General features: G+C 40.6%; 2 protein-coding genes and 1 long non-coding RNA gene across 8 annotated transcripts in view; 2 read left to right on the top strand and 1 right to left on the bottom strand.

The window, feature by feature from the left end:
* LOC112317582 (E3 ubiquitin-protein ligase TRIM34) overlaps positions 1–5,278 on the top strand; it is a 17,585-nt gene extending 12,307 nt beyond the window's left edge. For 2 of the 3 annotated variants that reach the window (XM_045183604.2, XM_024574667.3), the window contains exons 4-8: positions 272–502; positions 2,343–2,365; positions 3,512–3,612; positions 3,885–3,911; positions 4,181–5,278. In XM_045183604.2, the coding sequence (XP_045039539.2) occupies positions 272–502; positions 2,343–2,365; positions 3,512–3,612; positions 3,885–3,911; positions 4,181–4,746 (948 nt within the window). In that variant the 3' untranslated portion in view covers positions 4,747–5,278. Of the gene's footprint in view, positions 1–271; positions 503–599; positions 721–2,342; positions 2,366–3,511; positions 3,613–3,884; positions 3,912–4,180 lie in introns of those variants that run through there. The other variant, XR_008426997.2, reaches the window with a different exon arrangement.
* The window catches only part of LOC139440910 (uncharacterized), a 26,206-nt gene extending 1,469 nt beyond the window's left edge, over positions 1–24,737 (bottom strand). The window contains exon 1 of the long non-coding RNA XR_011651206.1: positions 24,216–24,737. This is a non-coding gene — a long non-coding RNA (uncharacterized lncRNA). The remainder of the gene's footprint in view (positions 1–24,215) is intronic.
* Positions 9,816–23,543, top strand: LOC112317583 (tripartite motif-containing protein 5). Of its 4 annotated transcripts, XM_053925634.2 has the most exons (9): positions 9,825–9,930; positions 11,398–11,460; positions 13,800–14,281; positions 14,859–14,954; positions 15,544–15,822; positions 20,414–20,436; positions 21,660–21,760; positions 22,041–22,067; positions 22,303–23,543. In XM_053925634.2, exons 3-9 carry the CDS (start codon positions 13,859–13,861, stop codon positions 22,821–22,823), a joined length of 1,470 nt encoding a protein of 489 aa, XP_053781609.1. In that variant the 5' UTR covers positions 9,825–9,930; positions 11,398–11,460; positions 13,800–13,858; the 3' UTR covers positions 22,824–23,543. The 4 variants fall into 4 exon arrangements, with proteins under 4 accessions (XP_053781608.1, XP_024430436.2, XP_053781610.1 ...); XM_053925633.2 differs by lacking the exon at positions 11,398–11,460 and having other exon boundaries at positions 9,816–9,930; positions 22,303–23,536; XM_024574668.4 differs by lacking the exon at positions 11,398–11,460 and having other exon boundaries at positions 9,816–9,930; positions 15,592–15,822; positions 22,303–23,529.

Below are 24,737 nucleotides of genomic sequence, written 5' to 3'. Positions count from 1 at the left end.
GGCAGCTGTCTACAACCTAAACCTTACTCAAGTTTTACATTTGTTCCAGGCTTGGCCTAGATATGACAGTGTGAGGCCTTTTTGGTTTGTATACAAGGGAAAATACCACAAAATAAAAACCAGCTTTCTCCAAAATTGTTCCCATGTTTTCACTCCTCTGCTGATTAGAATTCCCTGAAAAAATAATTTATTTTCCTGGCACCTAATCCCTTGCACAGTAGGCTCTCTGGCTGATAGAATGATTACTTCTCTCTCTTGTTCAACCTTGCAGAATCAGATACAGACTGAGAGACAAAAGATACAAACAGAATTTAGTCAGCTTAGAAGCATCCTGGATAATGAGGAGCAAAAGGAACTGCAGAAACTGGAGGAAGAGGAGACGAAGACCCTGGATGACTTGGCTGAGGCTGAGAATGGACTGGTTCAGCAGAGCCAGTTGCTGAAAGAGCTCATCTCAGATCTAGAGCATCGCAGTGAATGGTCAGCAACGGAGCTGCTGCAGGTAAAACAGGTCACCCAATCTGAGATTCCCCAAATACAGTCTAAATTGCCTTCTCTTCTGTGTCTTTGGACTCTAATCCTGATGCTATCCCTAACAGACAGGTTCCTTTGGCCGTGTAGAAGGTCTAATAATAAAGTCAGCAGTTAGTGAAGAAAAGAAAATCATGAAACACAAAAAGCCCAGGATTTGAGCTTCCAGATCCACCTGTGACTAAAGTGGTATCTCTCTGGTCATAATCTTCTTCTTCTTCTTCTTCTTTTTTTTTTTGTTAAGGAGATTTTAGTTGATTTCTTTGTCTTGTACAATCAATATGCTAATACAGAGAGCATAAGGAGAGCATTCCTTTAGTTGTAAACCCGGCCAGAAGCATTTAAGAGTAAACCCGAATATATTGAAACATATTGTTCAAAACAAACAATCTATACAGTGATGATGTGGAAATGAGATCACCAAAAGAAGTTAAGGGTATGGAAGGGACAGGATTGGTTTGAGACAGGAACTGAATATATATATATATTTTTTTTAACAAGTGGGCATAAGAAAGAAAACAGGATGGTTTGGTGAATACAGGTTATGTTTTATATTCTGGATTGCTGCTATCTATGTTTCTTCTTTGTTGTGTAATGTATTATCCTGGATACATGACTAGACACAATAGCCAATAATTAGGTTTGTAAAGTTCAGAATTAATGGCACCTGCTATGAGCTACATTTTGAAAGTGGAAGAAGTTTTCTGTATATAATAATATGATATATTCTGCAAATAAAGATTCTTTCCCAATATAGATGCTTTTTAAAAATTTCTTTTTCTTGCCTAAGTTTCTTTTTCTTACCATGTTGATGTAAGTAGTGACAGCAGACATCCTCGTTTTGTATCAGTTTTCCACGAGTCCATATGATGTGTGGGTTTTTCTAAGATGCCTTATCAGGCTGAGGAAGCCCCCTTCTATTCTTAGTTTGTTATTATTATTACTGTTTTGGTTTTATCATTAAAAAGTTGGATTATATTCCAAAAAGAGTTGGATTTTATCCAATTTTTTCTGTCTTTTAAATCATCATGCAGTTTTTATGTTTAATTCTATTAAGATGATGTTTTATATTGATTGCTTTTCTTATGTTAAATCAACCTTACATTTCTGGGATAAAACAAATTTGACATGCCATATAATCTTTTATATTTTGTTGGATTCAACCTTGTACTATTTTGTTGAAAAAGTTTGTGTCTATATTCATAAAGGCTATTGGCCTATAGTTGACTTTTTCTATGTATGATGTCTTTGTCTGTTTTTAGCATCAGAATATTCCTGGTTTATAGAATAAGTTGGCAAATGTGCCCTTGATTTTTTTTGGAATAATTTATGAATTATTTGTATTATTTCATTTTTAAACTTTTAGTAGAACTCCCCAGTAAAGCCATCTGGGGCTAGACTTTTCTTTGCAGAAAGATTTTGATCTCTAATCCAATTTCTCTGTGTTTTAGGTCTATTCATAGTTTTTTATTTCTTCTTGAATCAATATTGGTAGTTTCTGTGTTTCTAGGAATTTGTCCACTTAATCTAAGTTATATAATTTATTGGCATGCTGTAATCCATAGCCTTTATAATCTTTAATATCTATAAAGTCAATAGTAATAGCTCCTCTTTCACTTCTTATTTTAGTAATGTACCTCCATTCTCTCTTTTTTGTCCTGGAATGTCTAGCTAAAGCTTTGTCAATTTTGTTGATATTTTCAAATAACTTTTGATTTCTCTGGTTTCTTTGTTGTTTTTCTACCTTTCCTTTCATTAACCCTCCTTTATTATGTACACTCCTTGACTTGTGTTGTCTTTCTTCTTCCTAGGACATGAGTGGAATCATGAAATGGTGCGTATGGGTGACCGGGAGCGGTGCATTTGTGTTATGAAGAAAGGTTTGTAGTCATGAGAGTTATTTGGTCATCAACCAGAATGAAAAGTCTCTCAAAGCAAGAAAACTTAGATGCAGTATTATTTCAAACTGCTGATCATAGATGAGGATTTAAGTGCCCATATCTGTTGAGAGTGAACCAGATTCTATGGTAGTGAATTCCATGATTGACATTCATGGAGTTAGAGCCGGTAAAGATAATAGGGATAAGAGACTTCACTATCAGACTCTTATGACTTCACTGACTTAATTCACTCTCTCTCCTTTCTCTGGTTCCTGTATTCCATACATACTTGTGTTTACCACATGCAGGGCCTCATCAAGCTCTAAAATAAGTTATCGGGCAGCACCTTTATACTTACTTTGCTTAAACAGGAATGGAGGAGACCAGGCCATTCTACAAGGTTCTCTTTAGATTTCCAAAAACAGACCTGATCCTTGTGATTTGTGGCTTTGACCCTTGTGCCAAAAATTAAACTCCCCTGTTCACATACTTTAGAAGCTTATATAGGAAAGTTTAGCCCTTGTGTCTAAAGTTGCCAGTCTACCTAGCAGCTTCAAATTCCTTACGAACACATGAAATTCTAAACATTTTTTGTTCAAAAAACGACTTCCTCTTTGCCAAGTGTTTTTAACTTTTCCCAGAACACCTGAAGTCTCAAATGTGTTTTGTGGGCCACACCACTGGAGTTCAGGGTTTGGAATAGGGCGTAGGCCCTCAAAAGAGACCCATATCACAGCCAGGGTCTGCACTCTCACCACTGATATGCCTGAAAAGCCCACATCTGTGGCCCCTTTTGGGGAGACTCGCTGTGCTGTGGAAAACTCCGCATATCTACATGGTATCAAGGGAAGAGATAATTATTCTATTTTTAGAAGATGAAACTGTTTATTTGAGGTGCAGACCTTCCAAAGGTCACATAGAGGGTAACTGGGAAGGGAGAACCTTTTTCTGGTTCGAGTAGCAGGGCATTCCTTTCTCCCCTCATCAGGCTTCTCAGGGAAGAAGGGTCAAATCTATTAATGGTATGGAAGAAGAAGAAAGTGGTATTGGGGGGGACACAAAGTAAGAGACCTGGGGTCAATATTTTTTGTCATCCCTAGGAGTGAGGTGTGGACATTGAAGAAACCAAAAACTATTTCCAAAAAACTGCAGTGTGGATTCCGTGCTCCAGATCTGAGTAGAATGCTTCAAGTGTTTAAAGGTGAGGAGAGCCAGGGCAGGAGTGTGGATGTGAGACTAAGCTGGAGATGCTATAGTTCCAACGTGAGAATAGAAAAGTGGGTGTTCAGAGAAGAAGGGATATTGCTGACAAAGATGTGGTTAAGGGAGAATGACTGGGTTCTCATTCATCCTCTCATCCATTGGTTCATAGCCTCACGGTAGTCTTCCCCTGCCCCTACTCTAGAGAAGAAATAGCTGTCAGTATTTAATCTTTGCTTCTAATCAACATGATTAAATCTTTTATCATTTCAGAGCTAACACATGTCCAGTGCTACTGGGGTAAGAAGTTATTGGGTCTCCAAATCACTTTGTTCTGACCCCCTTTCAGAAGTTCGTGGTTTCAGTAAGATATGATGATCTCAACCCCATGTGTTTCTCTCACGCCCTAAATATAATACATTTCTCCAGTGTTTTACCCCATTTCCCCAATCCATCAATACAAGTCCTTCCTGGTCACTTTCCAAGTTCCCTCTTCTTGTCACCAGATAAACCAACCCGTATTTGTCACTTAATCATATCTTTTCTCTCCTTTTTTTTTTTTTCTGCAGTGGATATCACATTGAATCCCTTCAACCTCAATCTGAATCTTGTCCTTTCAGAGGATCACAGACAGTTGGCATCTGTGCCAATTTGGCCTATAAAGTGTTGTAATTATGGTGTCTTGGGCTCCCAATATTTCTCATCAGGGAAACACTATTGGGAAATAGATGTGTCCGAGAAGACTGCCTGGATCTTGGGGATATACTGTAGAATACGTTCTAGTAATGTAAAGTTCGGTGTTAGACGAAGCACAAAGTATCAAAATGCTTACTCCAGATATAAACCTGAAAATGGCTACTGGGTTATAGGCTTACAGGACGAATCTGAGTACAGGGCCTTTGAGGACTCTCCCACCTCTGATCCCAAGGTCCTGACCCTTTACATGGCTGCTCCTCCCCATCGAGTTGGGGTTTTCCTAGACTTTGAAGCAGGCACTGTCTCATTTTTTAATGTCACAAACCAAGGGTCACTCATCTACAAGTTCTCTAAATGTCACTTTTCTCAGACTGCTTATCCGTATTTCAATCCTTGGAACTGTCCAGTTCCCATGACCCTGTGCCCCCCGGGCTCCTGAGCCTCCTTGTTCTGGGGCTTATCTGCCTCTGAGCTCACTGCTCCATCCAGACCATTTCTTCCTTGCTGTCTTTATTCTTTAGAATGTCTATTCATTCTTGAGTTAAAACACAAGCTTATTTACTCATTTACCCTTTTCTGTATTCTCAGTGAAAGAAATCTAATCCCTCTTACAGACAGCAATGTTAGTATAACATCTCTGCCCTCCCATTTCTCCATATTTTCCATTATCACTGATTTGAAGAGGCATGGATCACCTGTCTGCCACCAACCATGAGCTCAGGACAATCTGCAATCAGCCCAGCCTACCGCCATCAACTGAGGAGTATCTTTGAGTGTGTGTCTGTGTGTAGCCCAGCATATAGCAGCAGGCTGTTCAGAGAGCTGAGAAAAATGAAAACAAAATATATTTACCCAGAGTGGAAATTTTATGTTCAGAGTGTTCAAATCCCATCTCTTCTCTTACAAGGTGTGTAACAATGAATAAATGTTTGTGTTTTCTCATAAAATACAAATTAAAATTTTAAACTGCACCTGAGTCTTAAGATCATTGTCTAAAACTGTCACCCAATGTACAGCTCCTATTTACGTGTCCTGCACAATATAGTAAATATTCCCTCTTGTGATCACTGAAGTCTATAAGTTGTGTCAGTGACCTGTGCAACAGGTCTGCGCCCTTCAGAGGAGCAGGAAGTGCTTTTCTGTGGCAGCCTCATTTGTCAGGTTCCCAGGTTCTGCTGTCAAGACCCAGTCTTCACTTAGAGACCTTTTTACACCCAGGCTGGGACTGTGTTAAGGCCCTTTCTTGGGACTGGGTCAGAAAATACAAAAGTATGACATTCTTTTAGGTACAGCCTTTTGATGTTCAAACTCTCCTGTGGTGAAACATCTGAGTATAACACCCTACATACCATCCCAGGAAAAAATGTACTTTTTTCCCCTTTTAAAATCAATTTCAAGTTATGATAAGGAATAGACTTCCCCAGGAGAAACATACATTTTTTTAGAGAAGTATGCATTATAAATTAGGGCAGGGTACTGCACAGAATAAACATGAAAACATAGAGGGGTAATAACTTGTCCCACTGGAAGGAAGAAGAGAATACTTGGCCTGGGAAAGATATGTACATGCACACTTACAATATTTACACACATAGCGCACAGGTATGTATAAACATGAATGTATAACTACATACAGAGTATTTTTTATCAAAGTTAATTTTCAAAAATATAAAAACTATTAGGGAAGTAAAGGAATTTATAAACTTATGAGGTATGTTCGAAAGTTCCATAGCTAATGAGTGGAGGAACTAAGATTTGAACTGGGTCTGTGTATCTCCAACTCAGGGGCCATTCCTTCAGAGTTCATTTCCCAGGAATAGGTAGGAGCCAAATTCCCTAGGATGGGGGTAAAATGGAAAAATCCAGGAAATGCTGAGTTACAAAAGGATCCTGGAGCATCATGGGAAAGTCTTAGGTGCCAGGAATATTAATTGATGTATTCAATCCACATAGCCATTAGTGAAGCAGGAGCTACTCACAGTAGTGGTTAAAGCCAAGTTGAATACTTAATGATGAGGGTGCTCTTGCAGGTGACATGTTGTAGAGAGTGAGCAGTGGACAGTTAAGAGCCTTGACTTTGAAATTCGATAGAATTTCATAATCATAGTGATGTTGCTACCTACTGGTCCATATTCAATTAAATTGGATTCAGTTTCTCATCAAAAATAAAAATACTAAGATAACATAAAAACATTGTGAGATTTGAAAAATAGAATGTTTACACTAACTTTCTCATTCCTTAGCACATAAGCAGTGGTCCAGATTGTTGTTGACTAAATTTCTCTGTGATTTCAAATAGTGAATGCTAGGAATGCATATTAATTTACTTTGGATATTAATGCCTTTGTTATGCTTTGAAAAAGAATAACTTGATTAAGGTACCACATCATTTTTATTCATCTTTTCTCATAATAAATGTTTCTGTTATTTAAATGTTCAACTATATGTTATCTTGTAGATAGTTTTCTGGTATACAATTCTAGGTTGTAATTTATTTTGTAAACATTCCTTTTGGCCCTGGCTGGTATGGCTCAGTGGACTGGGCACTGGCCTGTGAACCAAGAGGTTGGTGGTCAAATTCCCAGGTAGGGCACATGCCTGGGTTGCAAGTCAGGTCCCCAGTTGGAGGTGAGTGAGATGGAACTGATTCGTGAATCTCTTGCACATTGATGTTTCTCTCCCTCTCCTCCCTCCTTTCCACTGTCTCTCTAAAAGTAAATACATAAAAATAATAAAATATTTTAAAATAACAAACATTCTCTTTGAATTTGCAAGTCAACAGTCTATCTATCAATCACATTGTCTTATTTTTACTGTGCTAAAAACACTATGGGATCTAACCCCTTAAATTTTTAAGGTGTTGCAGTTCAACAGATTTAAAGTTTCAGTTATGCAAGATGAATAAGTTCTACAAATCTTCTAAATAACATTCTGCCTATAGTTAACTATATTGTATTGTGCATTTAGTGACTTTTTTATTTTAAAATAAAGTTTTATCTTTTGTTGTAGCTACCTACTCTTATTTCAACTACTGGAATAGTTTTTTTCCTTAATCTAAGTGAATATACTAGATATAGGTTGATTTGACATTCTTTTCTAATTCCATAGCAATTCTCTTTTCTAATGAAAGCATTTTCTGTGTTGCCCGGATAGATCTCCATGTCTCATTATTGGTTCACAGTATGACTTACAGTGATGGAGGTGACGCAAATCCCGGCCAGCGGGATCTGTTGTGGTTGCAATATTCAAATACACACGGACTACAGAAATCCTGTGGAGAAAAAGGGGCTGCGTGGCCGCTCTCCAAGTTAGAGAGAGGGCCCAAGACCCCTGCCTGGACAGGCTTTTATTGTTTTTCTAGGCCCCTTACATCAAAGATGGTCCTCATTTATTATGCATAGGTTTGTTTTGGGTGGTTATCTTCTGCAGACAAAGGAGAGGACATCACTGAATACATCAAAGGAGGATATTTGCAATGTAAAAGGAGAAATGGTCGAAATGGCTATGTTCCATACCTGGAAGGTCTACCCCAGATTTTGGGAAGATAAAGATACTCAGTAAACATTTGCTGCCTCAGGGTGAGGGAGTTTTAGCAAGAGCAAGTGTCATAGCAGTATAGGTACAATACAGGCCTAATTTCCCACTGGAGAACCTATACATGGATGTGGGTCCTGTCCGCCAACCTCGCTCCCCACTGGCTTTTCCGAGTGGGGGTTGAGCCACATTTCCCACATGTGGAACGGTTCCCCACACAGTGGCAGGGTCAGAAGCTCTGTACGGCCTCCCTCAGCATTGGCGTATGTAAGTCAATGTCTCCCTTTCCTGGTCAGCTTCACTCCTTCCAGGGAGCTGAAAGGCTGCAGTTGTCCTCAGGAGCGAGAAAAGCACAGGAGTGATAGTTCCTGCAGCATAGGGTGTGGTCACTGTGTCTTTGACATTTGCATTTCCGGCTCTTCTCAACATACTTATTGGCCAAGAGAAATTCATAAAATGGGCTACTTGGCCAGTGTCTGCTCTGGTCCCTGTTTCACACGAAATTCTTTAGTTCTCCATTTGTGGAAGACCTGTCATGGGAGAGGGATTCCAAGATAGCTACTTTCAACACACACACACTCTTCTCTCATAGACACTGGGGGAAACTGATCCTTATTTATAGTCCCTTTGATCTCTGCTTTCCTGTCACCCTGTTGCCACAATGACTGAAGCCATAACTCATTAGGAAAAACCTGTACTCTTGTGGAATTATACAACAAGTATCTCTCCAAGGATATTCATGGGTTTGTGTTCCCTGGAATGTCCAGGCTTCCAGCTCAAAATGTGAAACAACTTACCGTAAAGTACCTGAGTTATCAAACACAAAAGAAAAGTTTTTCACACTAGGACATCTTTAAAAAAAAAACAAAAAAACAAAACAGCATCCACGACCCCAACAGAAGCCTACTCCTCACAGAGTGTGAAGCTTGTACGTGTCAAGCTTTAATATATATTGCTTCTTCTCAGAAAAATGTCATAGGAACAGATTCTGGATTCTAAATGAAAAGTTCATTGGGCGTCAAGTGTGGGTTTTCTCATCACGCAAGTACTGTGTCTACGGTTTTTCCTTCTCTCACCTCTGAACTACGTTGTTCAAACCAGATATAACAGCTGCTGTGAAGTCCTTGTGTACTAAATACAACAGGTCCTCTGCCCAGACCCTCAGTCCATTTTGTTGAGACCAGATCCAAAAGCTGATCTTACCTGGAAAAAATACCTGCACAGTCACACCTAGAAATACTGTTTAATCTGGGAACCCTGTGGTCAGTCACATTGACTCAAAAAATTATTCATCACAATTACCTTTCTTTTTACTTTTTATTATGCTAGGACTATAGAGATTATTTGTTAAATAGTATTAGGTGACATTGCTCCCCAAAGGACAGTTCATGTAATTTGATGTCTGCAGTCTGCTTAGGAAAAAGTGTCATTTTGTCCCTATTGAAGCCAGGTTCTGAGAGTCTGCATCGCCCTGCTACCAGTCTGGGAGAGTCCCTCTGACTGACCATCTGGGGTAATTTCAGATCTGAGCAGCCATTCCCTCTCACATGACCTAACAGGACACAAATGGGCAGATTCACTTCCTTCAGCTGGTGCCTACAGGACGGGAGAGCTGCCAGTATCATGGCCTCAGGTGAGCCTTCAGCGTGGGTCCTCACTGTGGTAAAAGACAGACTTTATTCCCTCCTCAGAACACCGCGTTCATGAGGTACCAAGATGAGGTTGATGTGTGGGACAGTACACAGCCTAGGGAAGCCTAATTCTCCAAAGATGAATACTCTCAGAGCCCTGAGAACAGCTTCAGGGAGCAGAGCTCAGCTAGGATTAAAATGTAGGCCCTGGCTGCTCTGACCCAGGCACAAAATCTTGGTATTTCCAATGTGCCCTATGTGAATGCCCCTCATTGGTCCACAGATTTTCTCCTTCCCTGCCCCTCCCCTAAGAATTTAACTTTCATTTTTGCTTTGCTCTTAGTTAACTTCTCTGTGAAAACGGGCCTCTGGTGTGGAGAGTGAATCCTGCGCATGACTGCCCCTCAGACTGGAACTGCAGAACAAGTGAATAGGCCTTTTCCCCACGAAGATTGCGGGTGAGTTTCCTTCTGCTCTCAGTGCAGTGCCTAGAGGGTAGCAGCCTTCCAAGAACTCCGTGTTCCGCTGCTACAGGCCTTGGGGCACAAAACCGCACCCCTTCCCGCCCCAGGCACCCAGCCAGGAGCTCAAAGGGCGTCCTGTGAGGGCTGCCCAAGGCTAAAGACTCGGACTGGGCCAGAGTGGTGGATTGGCTTCGGTAGAGCCGCGATGGTGGCGCAGGGGTGTAGCCTTGGGAGAGGAGAGGAGAGGAGAGGAGTGGGGCGTGGGCACTCCCCAGTCAGCTCTGGCTGCGCGGCTGCAGCAGGGGGATGGAGCAGGTATAACCAGCGGCACCTACGGGTTAGAGGGAGATGCAGCCCTGCCCTGGCTAGGTAGTTCCTGGATCACCACCCCACATCTCTGCCTCTGGTGACAGTCCAACCAGCTTCCACTCCTCCTGCAGGAGATGGATCTCTTTCCTGGTCTAAGTACTTCTCAAACTTCTGCTTCTGCCCCGCGTCCTGGGGCAAGTTCTGTAAGTCTTTTAAATCCTGAGCAGGACCCCCTAAGAGAGGACTCCCTGTGCCCTACACCCTTAGGGTTCTCCTGGGCTTAAGACTTGTTCGTTTTTCAAGGCAGATGCTTTGTAGGTTCAGCTCTGGGGCACAGGTCCCTGGGTTAAGCAGCCTGATGTGGGGTCAAAAGCATAAGTCCTCAGGGATGGTCTAGGCATTTTTGATATCTGTGCAGCACTCACGCTTTCACTTCTAGGTCTCTTCCTGCTTGTTCCGGAGCCCTGGCGTCACTGCTCAGGTTGTGGGGGGCGAACCTTTATCTGTCAGGCCTCCAGCTCCTCTGAGCTTTCCTCTTCTGTGCCCTGTAGCATCAGGTGATTTGACCTTAGGTCCTGGAAGCCACACAAAAATTAAATTCTGCAGCCCCAAGGCTGAATGCTTGATCAGCACTTCCCTTCTCTATAAGCTCTTGTTGTGTCTCAGGATTGGTTGGATGTTGACTGGGATGACAAATAATTGGATTTCCTTACCCCATATATGGATCATGCTTACACCGTAAACACAGGTAGACATCATTTAATAATTACACCTGATGCAATGCCTACTTCTGATATTGCAGTTCATCAGAGCCTGATCTGGACCACAGTCCCTGCAGCGGGGGACTACCTGCATATGGCCTGTGGGCTATTTTCAGCATTTGGACCATTAGGTGGAATACACTTCTGCTTCTCCTTCAACCTCATTCCTTATCAGGTTCCCTTCATGCATGATGAATGGGGCACCAGAGGACAGAGTTAGCAGACCTAAATTTATCTTCATACCTTTTATAACCTTTAGCCTTTATAACCTTTCCCTTCCTAGCACCAAACAAAGAGAATACCTTATCTCATACTGCAGATATTTCCTTTCCCATCAACGTTTGACAACCTTCTACTGAGATCTTATCTTTCTTTTTTTATTGATTCATAGTCTTATTTACTTGGAGCTCCTGAGAGAAATTCTGAGCCTAGACTGTGGCCATACTGAGCCCAGGTAGGTGAATGAGCATCACTGTGCTAGCACTCTGTGATATCCTCTTTAAATGACCACCAGTATCTTCTCCAATTGGGATGGTCATTCCTATTCATGTGACCTGGTAAGATATACACTGCCAGGTACTTAGCCAATCTAGGGATACAGGACAGGAAACCAGGCATGTCAACAATGGCTGCCTCAGGTGAGCTCTCAGTGATGGTCCTCACAGTACTATAATAGAAGGCCCTTTATTCCTTTTTTTTTCAGTCTTTTAAGAAGCCAGAATTAGTGGACATGTGTGAAACAGCTTTGGTTATGTAAGCGCAGAGCTACAGTGTACTGTTTATTTTGTGAAAGCTCATAAGCACAGCATCCAAAGGCCTAAGTTTGGGCCCTTGTTGGTTAGAAAAGTCACAATCCCCTCATGAAAAATGAATCTAAGCTTATTAAGTGGCATTTCAATTGTATAGGAAGCCCTCCAAATGCACTTTCCACATCAGGCTATTTTTGTTATCAGTCATGTGGCTTTATGCAGCTCACCTTCCACTTTATTGTAGTCTCATAAGTTTCTCAGAAACCAAAATCAAAACCAAATACCCAACTTATTAGGAGAGTAAACCAATATTACCTCTGCAGGAAGAAAGAGCCTGATGTTGACTCTTTGTTCCCAGATACCTAATCTAACTGCCATCTTTTCTTCTTACCTCATCCTATGTCTCACTGTCTTCCCTGCTCTGCATTTGCTTCCTGACCTTGTCCTGGAAGCTCTCATCTTCTCTCCCCTGGCCACCTGTGCATGCATCCGACTCATCTTCCCATTCCCACAGTGGATCCATCTAACACCCCACCACGCAAGGGCAAAGCTATTTATGTCCCTCCTCTCTCTGTGGGCAAAACATGGATAATTTGTTTTGCTCTTGGAAAAGACCCCTAATGTCACAATACTGGGGACACTGCAGGCTCACATGATACCAAAGGCCTAGCAGTTTTCTGCACACCGGCTACACTGCCATTCCCAAATTCAGACAGGGTGATACAACTTTCATGAACAGGACATTTCTTTCCCTAATACATTTTTTCCTCACTCATATTCCATATTTCCTTCCCCTTCTTCAGCTTTCAGTTCACCCTTTTGTTTTCAAGTTGGAATTGCTGGACAACTGACTATCTGTCCCCATTGTTTGATTTCCCAACAGCATGCACACTGGTCTAGTAGTGTTTCTCGCATCGGCTTGTCGGCTGATTATTTAATTTCCTGTCACTTTGCAGGTGAATGTCAGGGTCATAGTGGTTCAAACTCTGTTTAGACTCATCATTTTGTTTGTAGGTATTAGTTTAGTTGTTAGCATGTAATTCATAGTCATTAAGAATTAGTCGAATGACCTTTCCTAATATTTGAGACTTCTTTTCCAGGACAGATATTCATTTAATCTATTTCTTATTTCTCCAAGTATGTGACTTCTGTGATCCTGTAAATATATTGATGCCATTTCCCTCCCTTCCATCCACATACATACACACTTTGGAGCTCCTATCAGTGTCCTTGGCATATTTTCCAGGCAACCATGAGATTTCACCATTTATCCACACAAGACTTCACAGAACCTTCTAAGTTACCTGTTATGTCTTTGATTAACTCAGTGTGGTAGGGTCCGACCTCTGAAGGGGACCCTGAGTACATTAGGTTCATCACAACTGTGCATGTTGAAGATAAAAAGTCTTTGTAAGTCACTCACTGCCTCTATGAACACATCTGATAAAGGATTTGATCCGGCCACATAGACAAACACATTGTCGCATGTTATGTCATGACAATAAGAGAAATCATTTCAAACATTCAGCAAATGATGGCAATGGTTACACTGTAAATAAGCAGTCAGAGGAGGTCTTTCTGATAAATGAACATGTAAGGAGCGATTAACAGAAGGAAGTGGGCGAGTCCTCCTTACACCAGGGGCAGCATTGCATACTGAGAGAAGAACAGGTATATAAGTTCAGATGCATAAGGGGTTTGTTGCTTTCATCATCGAGGCTGTGTTTGCACACGGGAAAGAAGAAGCAGGAGAGATGTGGGGTCACACAAGGATCTTGCTAGAAAGGCCTCAGGTCATCCTTTCATTTTGTATAAGTAAAGGACAATACCAACCATTGCACAAATAAAAATGAAATTTGCCATGTCAGATAAACTAAGAAGAGTATTAAAAAATGTTATGAATTGTTCTTTTTACAAGGTCACCAAGCTCCTTTCTTTGTCTCTCTACTATTTTTGTATTTGTCCTTCAACATGTGTTCTTGCCCTGTCTGTGGTATCTGCACAGCATCATTTATTCTTACATTTCTTACTCTGCCCCCTTTAGTCTCTCCAATCTGGCAGAAATCTCTGAGCCAGAGAAGCCTCAGATCAGGACAGGTTGTGATGGATTCAGAAATCCTGTTGAAATTGAAGGAGGAGGTGACCTGCCCCATCTGCCTGAAGCTCCTGACAGAACCCCTGAGCCTGTGCTGTGGGCACACCTTTTGCCAAGCCTGCATCACTGCAAACAACAAGGAATCCACAGTCAGCAAAGAAAGAGAGAGCAGCTGCCCTGTGTGCCAAAGCAGTTACCAGCCTGGGATCCTACAGCCTAATCAGCATGTGGCCAACATAGTAGAGACACTTAGGGAGGCCAATTTGAGCCCAGAGGAGGAGCAAAAGAGTGATCTCTGTGAGCGCCATGGAGAGAAACTCCTGCTCTTCTGTAAGGAGGATGGGAAGTTCATTTGCTGGCTTTGCGAGAGGTCTCAACAGCACTGTGGTCACCATACATTCCTCATGGAGGAGGTTGCCCAGGAGTACCAGGTAACAGGATGGAGGAAAGACAGGACAGAAAATAATACCTGATGGGAAATGTCTGCTTTGCATTGACTGTATTTATTTAGCCACCCTAGTCCTGAGTCCTGTGATCACTTTTGCCCCCATGCTTACCTTCCAAGGCCTGAAGAACATTTCCATGCATTCCACACAATTGCAAAACAATGAGCAGACTCAAAAAAGCCATAGATATTTTCTATAACTTGTGCTAATAGGTGGAGGTTTGGTACATAAGCAAAGCTGTCACTGCCCCTTTGTACAGGATGGGTAGGTGGGCAACTAGGTGGATTGATACCTAAATTCTTTCCATACTACAGGATCAGGTTTCTTCTTTTATGACAAAGAATCAGTCTTCTCTTGACCTGGGAATGGGGACTTCTATCACCTGAGACTTAGACAAAACATTCACCACATCAGGTTTCCAAGTCACAGATTCTAATTGGTGTTTCACAGTTCCTATAATCTCCAGTCTCTTTAGAGATCAGCCTGATTTTTCCCTATTTGTCCTCTATTCTGAAACTGAGAAAGCCCATAGCTAGCCTCCGGTGTGATTCCTCCCTCACAGGAAAACCTTCAGGCAGCTCTGGACAGGCTGAGGGCTGAACACCAGAAAGCTGAGAAGTTGGAAGCTGACATCAAAAAAGAGAGAACTTCTTGGAAGGTAGAGGGGCACTCTTCCTGAGGGATTTAGGCAAAAATCTGGGTAGGTCCTTGATCTTAGTCCAGAGGAGTTCCCTTCCTCCTATTCCCTGAGAGTTGATATGTCCAGTCACTGATTAGGCACTCTTTATTTTTTCCTGATAGGTGAGGGGCTGAAACAGAACCTGTCACAATGAACAGATATTTGTAGGATAGTGATTCTCAGAGAGACTATCTGCTGAGGATGGCTAGTGAATTCTGTGTTCAGTGCTGTCATTATTTTAAGCCTTGAGCTCTTCCAGGGGAGGACAATTTCCAACGGTTCATGGCTCTGTCCCCCAGTGCTCTGTGTTAGGTGGAGAGTGGGGTTGAGGGTCACAAATAATGCAGGGAGGCATGATTGTCCTGGGCAGCTATGTGAAAGCTGAGCCACACCAGGTGTCCTCTGTTGCTTCAAGGTTGGCTTCAATAATGCACACTTGAGGCTATTACTTTGGAATGTGTTGAAGAGAAAATAATGGGAAATACCCTTCCCCAAAATTGCTCTCCTGCTTCCATTTCCATTCCCCATGAGATATTCCAAATCAAATACTTCTTTTTCTGGCTTCCAGGCTCTGCCTGATAGCTTGAGTCCCTCTTTCTCTTTCTCATTCCTGAAGAATCTAATACAAAATGAGAGACAAATTGTCCAGGATTGCTTTAAAAAACTGAGAGTCTTTCTGGACACTGAGGAGCAGAAGGAGCTGCAAAAGTTGGTGAAGGAGGAAAGAGATATTCTCCATGATCTGGAGCAGTCTGAGAGTGAGCTGGTCCAGCAGAGCCAGGTGTTGAGAGATCTCATCTCAGAGCTGGAGCATCGGCTGCAGGGGTCAATGAGGAGGATGCTGCAGGTAAGACTTGGGAAGAAGCCCCAGCATCTGAACTTGAGGAAAATGAAATCTAAATTTCCTGCACTGCTCTGTGACTGCGATGTTTCTGGTGGTGACACTGAGGTTCTCATGGTCTTGCAGTGACCTTTTCCTGCGTCTATTTCAGAGGTTGTAGGAATAATTGAATGCATGAATAACAAGGAAGATCTTATTTTTATTAATATATCAATTCCAGTAAAAAATTTTGACTGTGGAGAGAAGATTCATTGTTTCCAATTATATTCTATAGGCCCCTAATGTCTGTGTTGAAGCCTAGAACAGTTTTCAGAAACCTCCTCATGTCCTGAGAGTTTTGGTTTTGTTTTTTCTCCATAGAATGAGTTGAGATTTTTCTCAACTGTAATTTTTAATTAAAGAATTGTGAAAGATTGATATTATTTACTCCTTAATAATTCAATAAATTCACCAGTGAAACTATCTCACTTTGGGCTTTTACTTTTTGGAGTGTTTTCCAATATATATATATGCACATATACTTATACATATATTATTTTATCAATATATAAAAATTTATATATTGAATGCATACATATATAAATGCAGTAATATATATATTATTCAATATATAAATTTATATAAATATATATAAACATAGTAAAATATATATATTTTCCTGTACTGAGTGTTCTTAAGTTTTTAAACATTTCTTGAGTCAGATTTTGATAATGCAAATCTTTGTAGAAATTTGTGCATAGTAAGTTGTCATTTATAAGCATGAGTTAGTCATTATAATCCCTTAGAACCTCTTTCATTTTTATAGTAACCACAGTAATGTCCTCTCTTTTATTTCTTATAAGATGACATGCTTTTTTTTTTTGGTCAACTTGGTGGTTTAGTTAATTTTACTGATGTTTTTCAAGAATAAACTTTGTTGTTTTATTTATTTACGCATTTTAACTTTCCTATATCATTGATTTCTGCTCTTAATTATATTGCTTCCTTTATGTTTGTGTATTTTCACATGGGTACTGAGTGTGTGTATTCATATGCATGTATTGTGTTTATTTTCTGTTATTTTGCTAGTTTCTTAAATGAGAATTTAGACCACTGGTTTGACACAGTCTCTCCTGTGTCATTTTCAATAATATAAATACATTGTTTTGCTATATTCTATATTGATTATTTACTTGTTATTTTGATTCAGTCTAACTTACTTTCAAATTTCTTTTGTGATTTTTTTTGTTGTTGTTCAGTTATTAGTATCTTTGAATCTATTGTTTAATTAGAAACACTGGGTGATTTTATACTTATTTCTTCTTATGAATATTTTAAATTCAATTCCTCTCTAATCAAAAAGCATAAATTTTATTATGCCAGTTTTTTAATGTATTGACACTTGCTTGATAACCTAAACATTTTTATATAAATTTGAAAAGAATGTGTATTGTGCATTCATTTTGTGAAAGGGTCTACAGATGCCATTGTAATGTTTTTCCTTTTTCTTAATTCCCTTTAACATTTCTTGTAAAACTTTTTCTTATCTGGGAAGCTCTTTGTGTCTCCTTCAATTCTAAATGATAGCTTTGCTGGCCAGAGTAATCTAGGTTGTAGGGCCTTGCTTTTCATCAGTTGACTAATGCCAATCCCTTCTGGCATGCAAAGTTTCTGTTGAGAAATCAGCTGATAGTCTTATAGGAAATTTATAGGTAAGCGACTGTTTTTCCCTTGCTGCTCTTAAGATTATCTTTCTGCATTCTTCATTGCTCACTTGGTCTTTCTTATGCTTTTTATCTGCTCCATTATGTTTCCTGTCTCTCTGTTGAAGTTCTCACTGAGATCATCTATTCTTTCCCTAAGTTCAGTGAGCCTCCTTATAACCAGTGTTTAGAGTTCTGCATCTGGTGGATTGCTTGAATCCATTTTGTTTATTTTGAAATGTGTTGAAGAGAAGACAATCAGAAAAATCAGCCTCCCCTAAAATCGCTCTCTTGCTTCCACCTCTTTTCCCTGTAAGAACTTCCAAACCAAATACTTCTTTTTTCTGAAGTTTTATCCTGATCTTGCATTTGGGACACATTTCTGTGTCTTCTCACTTTGGCTGCCTCCCTATGTTTATTTCTATGTATTAGGTACATCTGCCATGTCTTCCAGTCTTGTCTGAGTGGCCTTATTATGTAGTAGTGTCCTTTGCTGTTTTTGTGTTCACATGTGCACAGAGCTCCAGGTGTCTCTCAGAGAATCACCAGGATGGGGCATGAGTGGTGTTACCCTGGTTGTAGATACTCAGATTTGTCCCTGGCCTGTGCTGCTGGCTGTGTATGGACAGGGCTCTCCAAGAGAATAATGGTGCCTCCCAGCACTCTAGTCCTTGGGAAGTTGCCCCACCAGTCTTCCACCTGAAGCCAGACAATTCAGTTTCCCCCGTATGTCTCTGGCACTTTACAAGCTTCTATCTCCTCTCTGGAACTTAGGATAAGTGTTATGAGGAAGTGACTCTGTGCCAGGGTCCTTTAAGAAGATGCCAGGTGTTTCAGTAGCCCTCCATCTCACCTGGACTGAGTCCATGCTGGATTCGACAGCCAGATATTGTGGGACTCCTCTTCCCAGCACTGGCACTCCTGGCTGTGGAGTTGGATGTGGTGCTGGGACTTCTCATTTCTCAGGTGGCCCCTCTGCATCCAAGATATTCCTACTACTTCTTAACATCTACAGAGGGTGCGGTACCAGCTAGTTTTGTGTCAGCCGCTCCTACCAGACTCGAGGTTGTTTCTTTTCTACATCTTTAGTTATAGGAGTTATGTTCAGCTCATCATCATGTGGTCCTCAAAGATGGTTATTCTGTAATTTAGTTATAATATTCATATGGTTGTGGGAGGAGATAATCACAGCATTTATGTACTCCAGCATTTTGACCAGAATTCTATCAATTTACTTTTGCCATATGTGTGTCTTTGAATAAAAAATATGCCTCATATCACTAGCAATAATGAAATTGCTTTTCATCTAGTCCAAATATCTCTGCCTTTTATTTGGTGGTTTAAGACAATAACCTTTAATGCAATTCCCATGCAGCTCTATTTAATTTATATTATCATTCTCTTCTATATGTTGCCTATAATTTTCATTGCTCTCTTTCCCATCAACAAGCTTCTTTTGAGTTAAACAGACATTTTTAGTATAAAATATTAAGTGTTACTAGTTTCTATTTCTGTGGTAGTTGCTTTTCTGAACACAATATGCATCCTATTTTATCATGGTCTATATTAATACTAAATTAATTCCAGTAAAATATGGATACTAGCCTCCAACATTGCTTTCTATATTACAGCAACAACATGGTGATGCCTTAATATGGGAACTTGATCCAACACCGGCCAGTGTCATGCAGGCCTCAGAATTATTTGATATAACCAGGAAGACCAGTTCTCTTTTCATATGGGATTTATATGAGGAGATTCATGTTTTCTTCATGAACTGAGGAGAAAGTCAATACAGAAAACACAAATAGAGTTTGGAGAATGACATAGATAAAGTATTGTCCCCCAAATTCTTTTCCTCTACTTCATCCACTTTTAATTGGTTTTCATCATACTGCAACAAATTTCTAATATAGAGAGCAAAGCCACGTATGTGTGGGTGTGTGTGTGTATAAACCCAGCAGTTTGCCTAGTTTATCGTGTTGTGGAAGAAGTTAGTCTGAGATAGAGAAGACCAAATATACTGGTATATATGTATTCAAAGAAATAAAAGTGTCATGATAAAAAAAGTTCAGATGACAAGCAACTGTTAACGATGTGGAATAAACTGGCTCCGTAGACAATGAGATGCAGGTAAATGTTATACTATTGTGACAGTGACCAAGGGGATAGTAGTAACATGAACAAAGAGGTATAGGAAGGGAAGAGAGGGAAGAGACAATGTATTTGGTGGAGGGTAAGGTACATATGAAGAATCTTAAGGTACTGGTTCATATAGCTTCTTCACTAGGGAATGTGTTAACCTGCATTTAAGACAAAACTCCATAAAAATAAAATTTGGAAATCAATCACACATGTCGAATTTGGGGAGTTAATGAGGCCAATTATAGACAGTGTATAAAGTGAGCAGAGACTTGCAAAAAGCCTACATTAATGCATTTGTTTGCTTGTACCCTCAGCAGAAGTCATGTACACTTCCTGAGGAATACCACAACCAGTCATCTTTGATTCTCCCAATTATGGCCTAATGTTTGACAAGCAATAGTATATCACTTTACATTCATGTTCAATAAATGAAAAAGCCATGAATTATTCAAATAATCTCATGAGAGCCTTATGAATATGGGTAAAATATAATGGGCCTCATGTTTTACCTCTAACTATACCTCATGTCCAGGTAGTAGAAGCCTCATGCTGTGGTTCCACAAGTGAAAGTTTGTTCTACCTTTTAGGAAACCTGAAAACTTCACATGAGTCTTCTTGAATGATTGACCTGGGTCTTCTCTTTACTTCTTGGGTCTCACTTTGAGACCATCTCTATTCCCACTATATCAGGGAGTGGTGGGGATGTGATGAAGCTTTGTAAGTGAGGAGGCTTATTACTGCTTGACTCATGTTTTCTCTTTTCTCTTTAGGAAGTGAATGAAATCATGGAAAGGTATGTGTGGGAGACCAGAGGTGGTCCTTTTGTGCTGTGAAAAGAGGTTAAAAGTCATTAAAGTTATCTGGTGAATAATTAGAATAAAATATTCCTCAGGGCTGGAAAATTTGGGTGTAGTTTTATCTTAAATTTCTGTTCACATGCTATGGTTTGAGTGTTCTCTAACTATTGTGAATGGACCAGTTTCTACAGTGGCGAATTTAAGTTGGGATGGGGGATTTGCAGAGTTTGGGTCAGCAGCTGTTAGGGATGAGATGTTGCAGTGTCAGAGCCATGTGACTTCATAAATTTTGTTCACCCAGCATTCAAGTATTTAACTCAGGTTCCCATATTTCATAGTGACTTTATCTATTGTGGATAAGTCATGTCTTCTGTATCTGCCAAGCACTCAGAATTGGAGAGGATTCTTTTTTAATTTAATTTCTCCCTTGGAAATAGAAGAAACCAGGTCCCTTCTATATAGTTCTCTATATTTTTCAAAAACAGACTTCATTCGCAAAGAATATTTTGGCCCTGGTGCAAACAATTGATCCCTCTTGACCATGCACTTTTGAAGCCAGAATGAATGGAGAGAATCCTTGAGTCTAAATTTGCACACCTACATGGCTGCAACAAGCTCATTTAAACACAGTAAATGCTGACCACTATTAGTTCATTATACATAATGTTTTCCTTTCCAAGTGTTACTTTTTTTCCCGGAGAATCCTAAATCTCAGATTTTATTCTGAGAGCCTCCCTGTGGGGAACAGACTTCAAAGTCCTGATACCCTCCAGACAGTAATCCCTCACGGGATAGTCGTATCTCTCAAATTACTAGGAGCCAGGTTCTGTCACCTCTCTGTCATGTATTATCTCTCTACATCCATTCAGTGAGCTTTCCTCACATTATTTTCCTTTAAGGAACCAACATTTTCTTAAAAAAATTACTTCATGTCATTTTATATGATTCCAAAAAGTAAGAGAGGTGGAGGTTAGTTTTCATTTTGGAAGGAATTAACTGTGCTTCTGCTAGGTCAAGGCCTTCCTAAGAACATGGAGTGTGTAGTCTAATGTTAGACATGAGCATATTCCTTTGGCTCTAAGGTCAGAAGTCTGCTCTCTCCTTAATCAGGGGTCCATGGAAGGAATCTCAAGTGTTTAGTGGGGTGAATAGACAAAAATCAGTAGTTGTGGAGAGCCAAAAAATCAGAGCCATGGGGATCTTTTTTTGCCATCTCTAGGAGTAAGACCTTCACTCTGAAGAAGTCAAAACCTGTCTCCACAAAACAAAGGAGAGTGTTCCAAGCTCCTGACTTGAGTGGGATGCTGCAAGTGTTTGATGGTGAGGAATGCCAGAGCTGGTGGGTGGCTGTGGGCGTCTGGTGATGGTGGGAGTGAAAGAGGGAGGAGGGTTCAGTTTCTAGGTGTGGATAGAGGTGACAATGGAGGATGGATATCATGTGCTGATGATGTAGCCATAGTTAATGGGGAGTGACCAGCTGTCTTGTTCACCTCTCATTCTTCTGTTTACTACCATACATATTTCCCTGATTGGAGAGTAAATATATTGTAGTGCTGACTCCTTTGCTTATAGTTAATATTATGGATTTTGATCATTTCAGAACTGACTGATGTGCGTCGCTATTGGGGTAAGGAGAAATCACAGCATCATAAAGCCCCTGTCCTCATCTTCTTTCAGAACTTGGTGTTTTCTATTATGTCTCTTGTTTTCAGACCTACAATTCCTTTCCAATACTGCATACATATCATGTTCAGCAGTGTTAGACCCATTACCAAGAATAGAAATAAGTTCTTCCCAGTTTCCACTCATGTTATTCTCAATAGGTGTGTCATCCCTCAACCAACTCTGTAATTTTTCTACAGTTCTCATTACCTTGGACCCTCCCAAGAACAAACAAAATGTTGCCATTTCTGCGGATCGGAGACAAGTGAGATATGAGCACCATCTGGACGCAAATAAGAACGCGTCTGCTGTACTCGGCTCACTGGTTATCACCTCAGGGAAACATTACTGGGAGGTGGATGTGTCAGAGAAACAGTCCTGGATCTTGGGGGTATATGGTAAAAAACACTCTGATACCTCTAGTGATCAACCTAGAAATCACTTCTGGATTGTAACATTAGATAATCAATTTGACTATGCAGCTTTTGGGGAATCTTCCTCCTCTAATCCCTTGAAATTAACCCTCAATGTGACTGTCCCTCCCCATCGTGTTGGGGTTTTTCTAGACTACGATGCCGGCACTGTCTCATTTTATAATGTCACAAACCATGGGTTTCTCATCTATAAATTCTCTTCATGTTCCTTTCCTCAGAAAATATATCCATATTTCAGTCCTATGACATGTACTGCTCCAATGACACTGTGTTCTCCAAGTTCTTAAATCTGACACCCTCACCCACTTCTTTGTACTGCCTCTGGTCTTGGGTGCACCTAATGCACTGAGCTTATCTGCACCATTCTCACCAAGTTTTTATGGCTGTCTCCCTTTTATTTTTCATTTCAATGTCCTTCATTCAAAAATAGGGTTTACAATTTGCCTTGCATCATGCATATTTTTCCCAGTGTCCTGTTTGCATAGTAAAGAATCTTAATTCACTATTTTCTATTATCCCAAGTAAAATGTCTAATGCCTCATTAAAAAGCCCTATATGGAGGGACATCTATGTCAAATTCTTAGTTTCATTTCCTGTGCCACTTGAGAAGGACAGATTTTCAACAACTTCTTTTATATATTGTTCAAAGTCTTGTATAGGAATCATTCATTACAAATGAGTTCTCAGTGATGTGTCAGTTTAATCACGATGTTCCTTCTTCATCAAGGATTGAAGGGGACAGTATCATAAATAGTAGGTACTAAGTGGAAGATTTGTGCTCACAGTGTCTGACTTCAAGTCCATTCTCAAAATACATGCAGTGTAACTTTTAATAAGATAGTTGAATGCTGGCTTCATTTACTAAAAATTGTCTTAGTATTAAAAACACACCATAGTTAGGTTCAAAATAAGAAGACAAAGTTCATTAAGTATAAAATTGTGTCTCAACATAATAAACATTTTCTCTACTAATTACTGAGAAATATAAGCTGTGTCAGTGTCTCATGAAACAGGTTTGTGCCTTCAGGGGCATGAGGGTGGTTTTTTCTGAAGTCTCCTTTTCAGATGCCAGATACCTCTGTTTTGCTGTCAGGACTACAAGGGCCACGCCTGTGATAAATGCATGTGTGTGTGTGTGTGAGAGAGAGAGAGAGAGAGAGAGAATTTTATTATAATTCTTGTTTGCTATATATTGATCTTGATCAAAAAATCTACGTTAATAGGTGGGATCCAAGATAGTAGAGGAGTGAGTGAAAGTTACACTAACCTCCTCCTGGGACTAATCTGGAATTATAACTAAAATGTGGAGAAATGACCAGGAACAAACAACTGAACGATAGTGAGAGAAAAGCCTTATAACCTTGGGCAGACAGAAGAATCAGCTTCAGTACGATATTACTGGTAGGGAGTTTGGTGGAAACTCTAGAGGGCTGGCTGGGTGCAAAGAGGCTGCAGCTGAAGCAGTAGGGATATTTAAGCAGCTGGTTGGATCCCCCTGAATAGTGTGGGGTTTAAACCTTAAGCTGGGATCCCAAGCCTGGAGCACCAGAGCCTGAAAAGTACACAGAAAACATCCAGCTACAAAAAGTGGCAGGGTTGCTCTCTGCCAGAGAGGGATAGCTGGGCATGCAAAGAGCTGTTTAAAGGACCAACACATATTTTCATTTGCAGCCACTTACCTGGGGCTCCGGTGGGGTAAGGAGGCAGGTGCAGAGTGGACTAGAGACACTAGAGGACAGAGTAGGGATGGAGGCTTTGGGGAGAGAACTGAGAGACTGGATGCTAGATCCTGGTGCGGAGTCATCCCCCATAGGGCAGCAGCCATCTTGCTCAGGCAGACCACTCCCCTCTGAGTGGCAGTGAGGCAGGAGATAGCATAGGAAGAACTCTGAGATTGCACTGCTGTTACTGGCCAGCATCTAGCATCCTGGTTGCCAGGAAACACAACTAAGTACAATGAATAGCAAACCAAGGCAGGGAGGAGGAGGGAGACATGTCTCACGCACTAACTCATCAGTCCTGCACCTGCTCCAATAATGTTGCCAGGTGTTCCAACATCACCAGAAACACAATGTTAGCACAGGAGGAGGGAAGTCCTTGAAATTCTATGTAGTGTTTCCATTATCTAGGAAAGAAAACCTTGAAAGAGTGCTTTCATCCAAAGGTCTGAAATGTGGGAGAGGGTCCACAGTGCCCAAAGA

This window comes from Desmodus rotundus, chromosome 5, assembly GCF_022682495.2.
Source record: "Desmodus rotundus isolate HL8 chromosome 5, HLdesRot8A.1, whole genome shotgun sequence".
In the NCBI taxonomy this organism is placed as follows: Eukaryota; Metazoa; Chordata; class Mammalia; order Chiroptera; family Phyllostomidae; genus Desmodus; species Desmodus rotundus.
The sequence above is the reverse complement of the archived record's forward strand: the minus strand, read 5'-3'. Positions and strand labels throughout refer to the sequence as shown.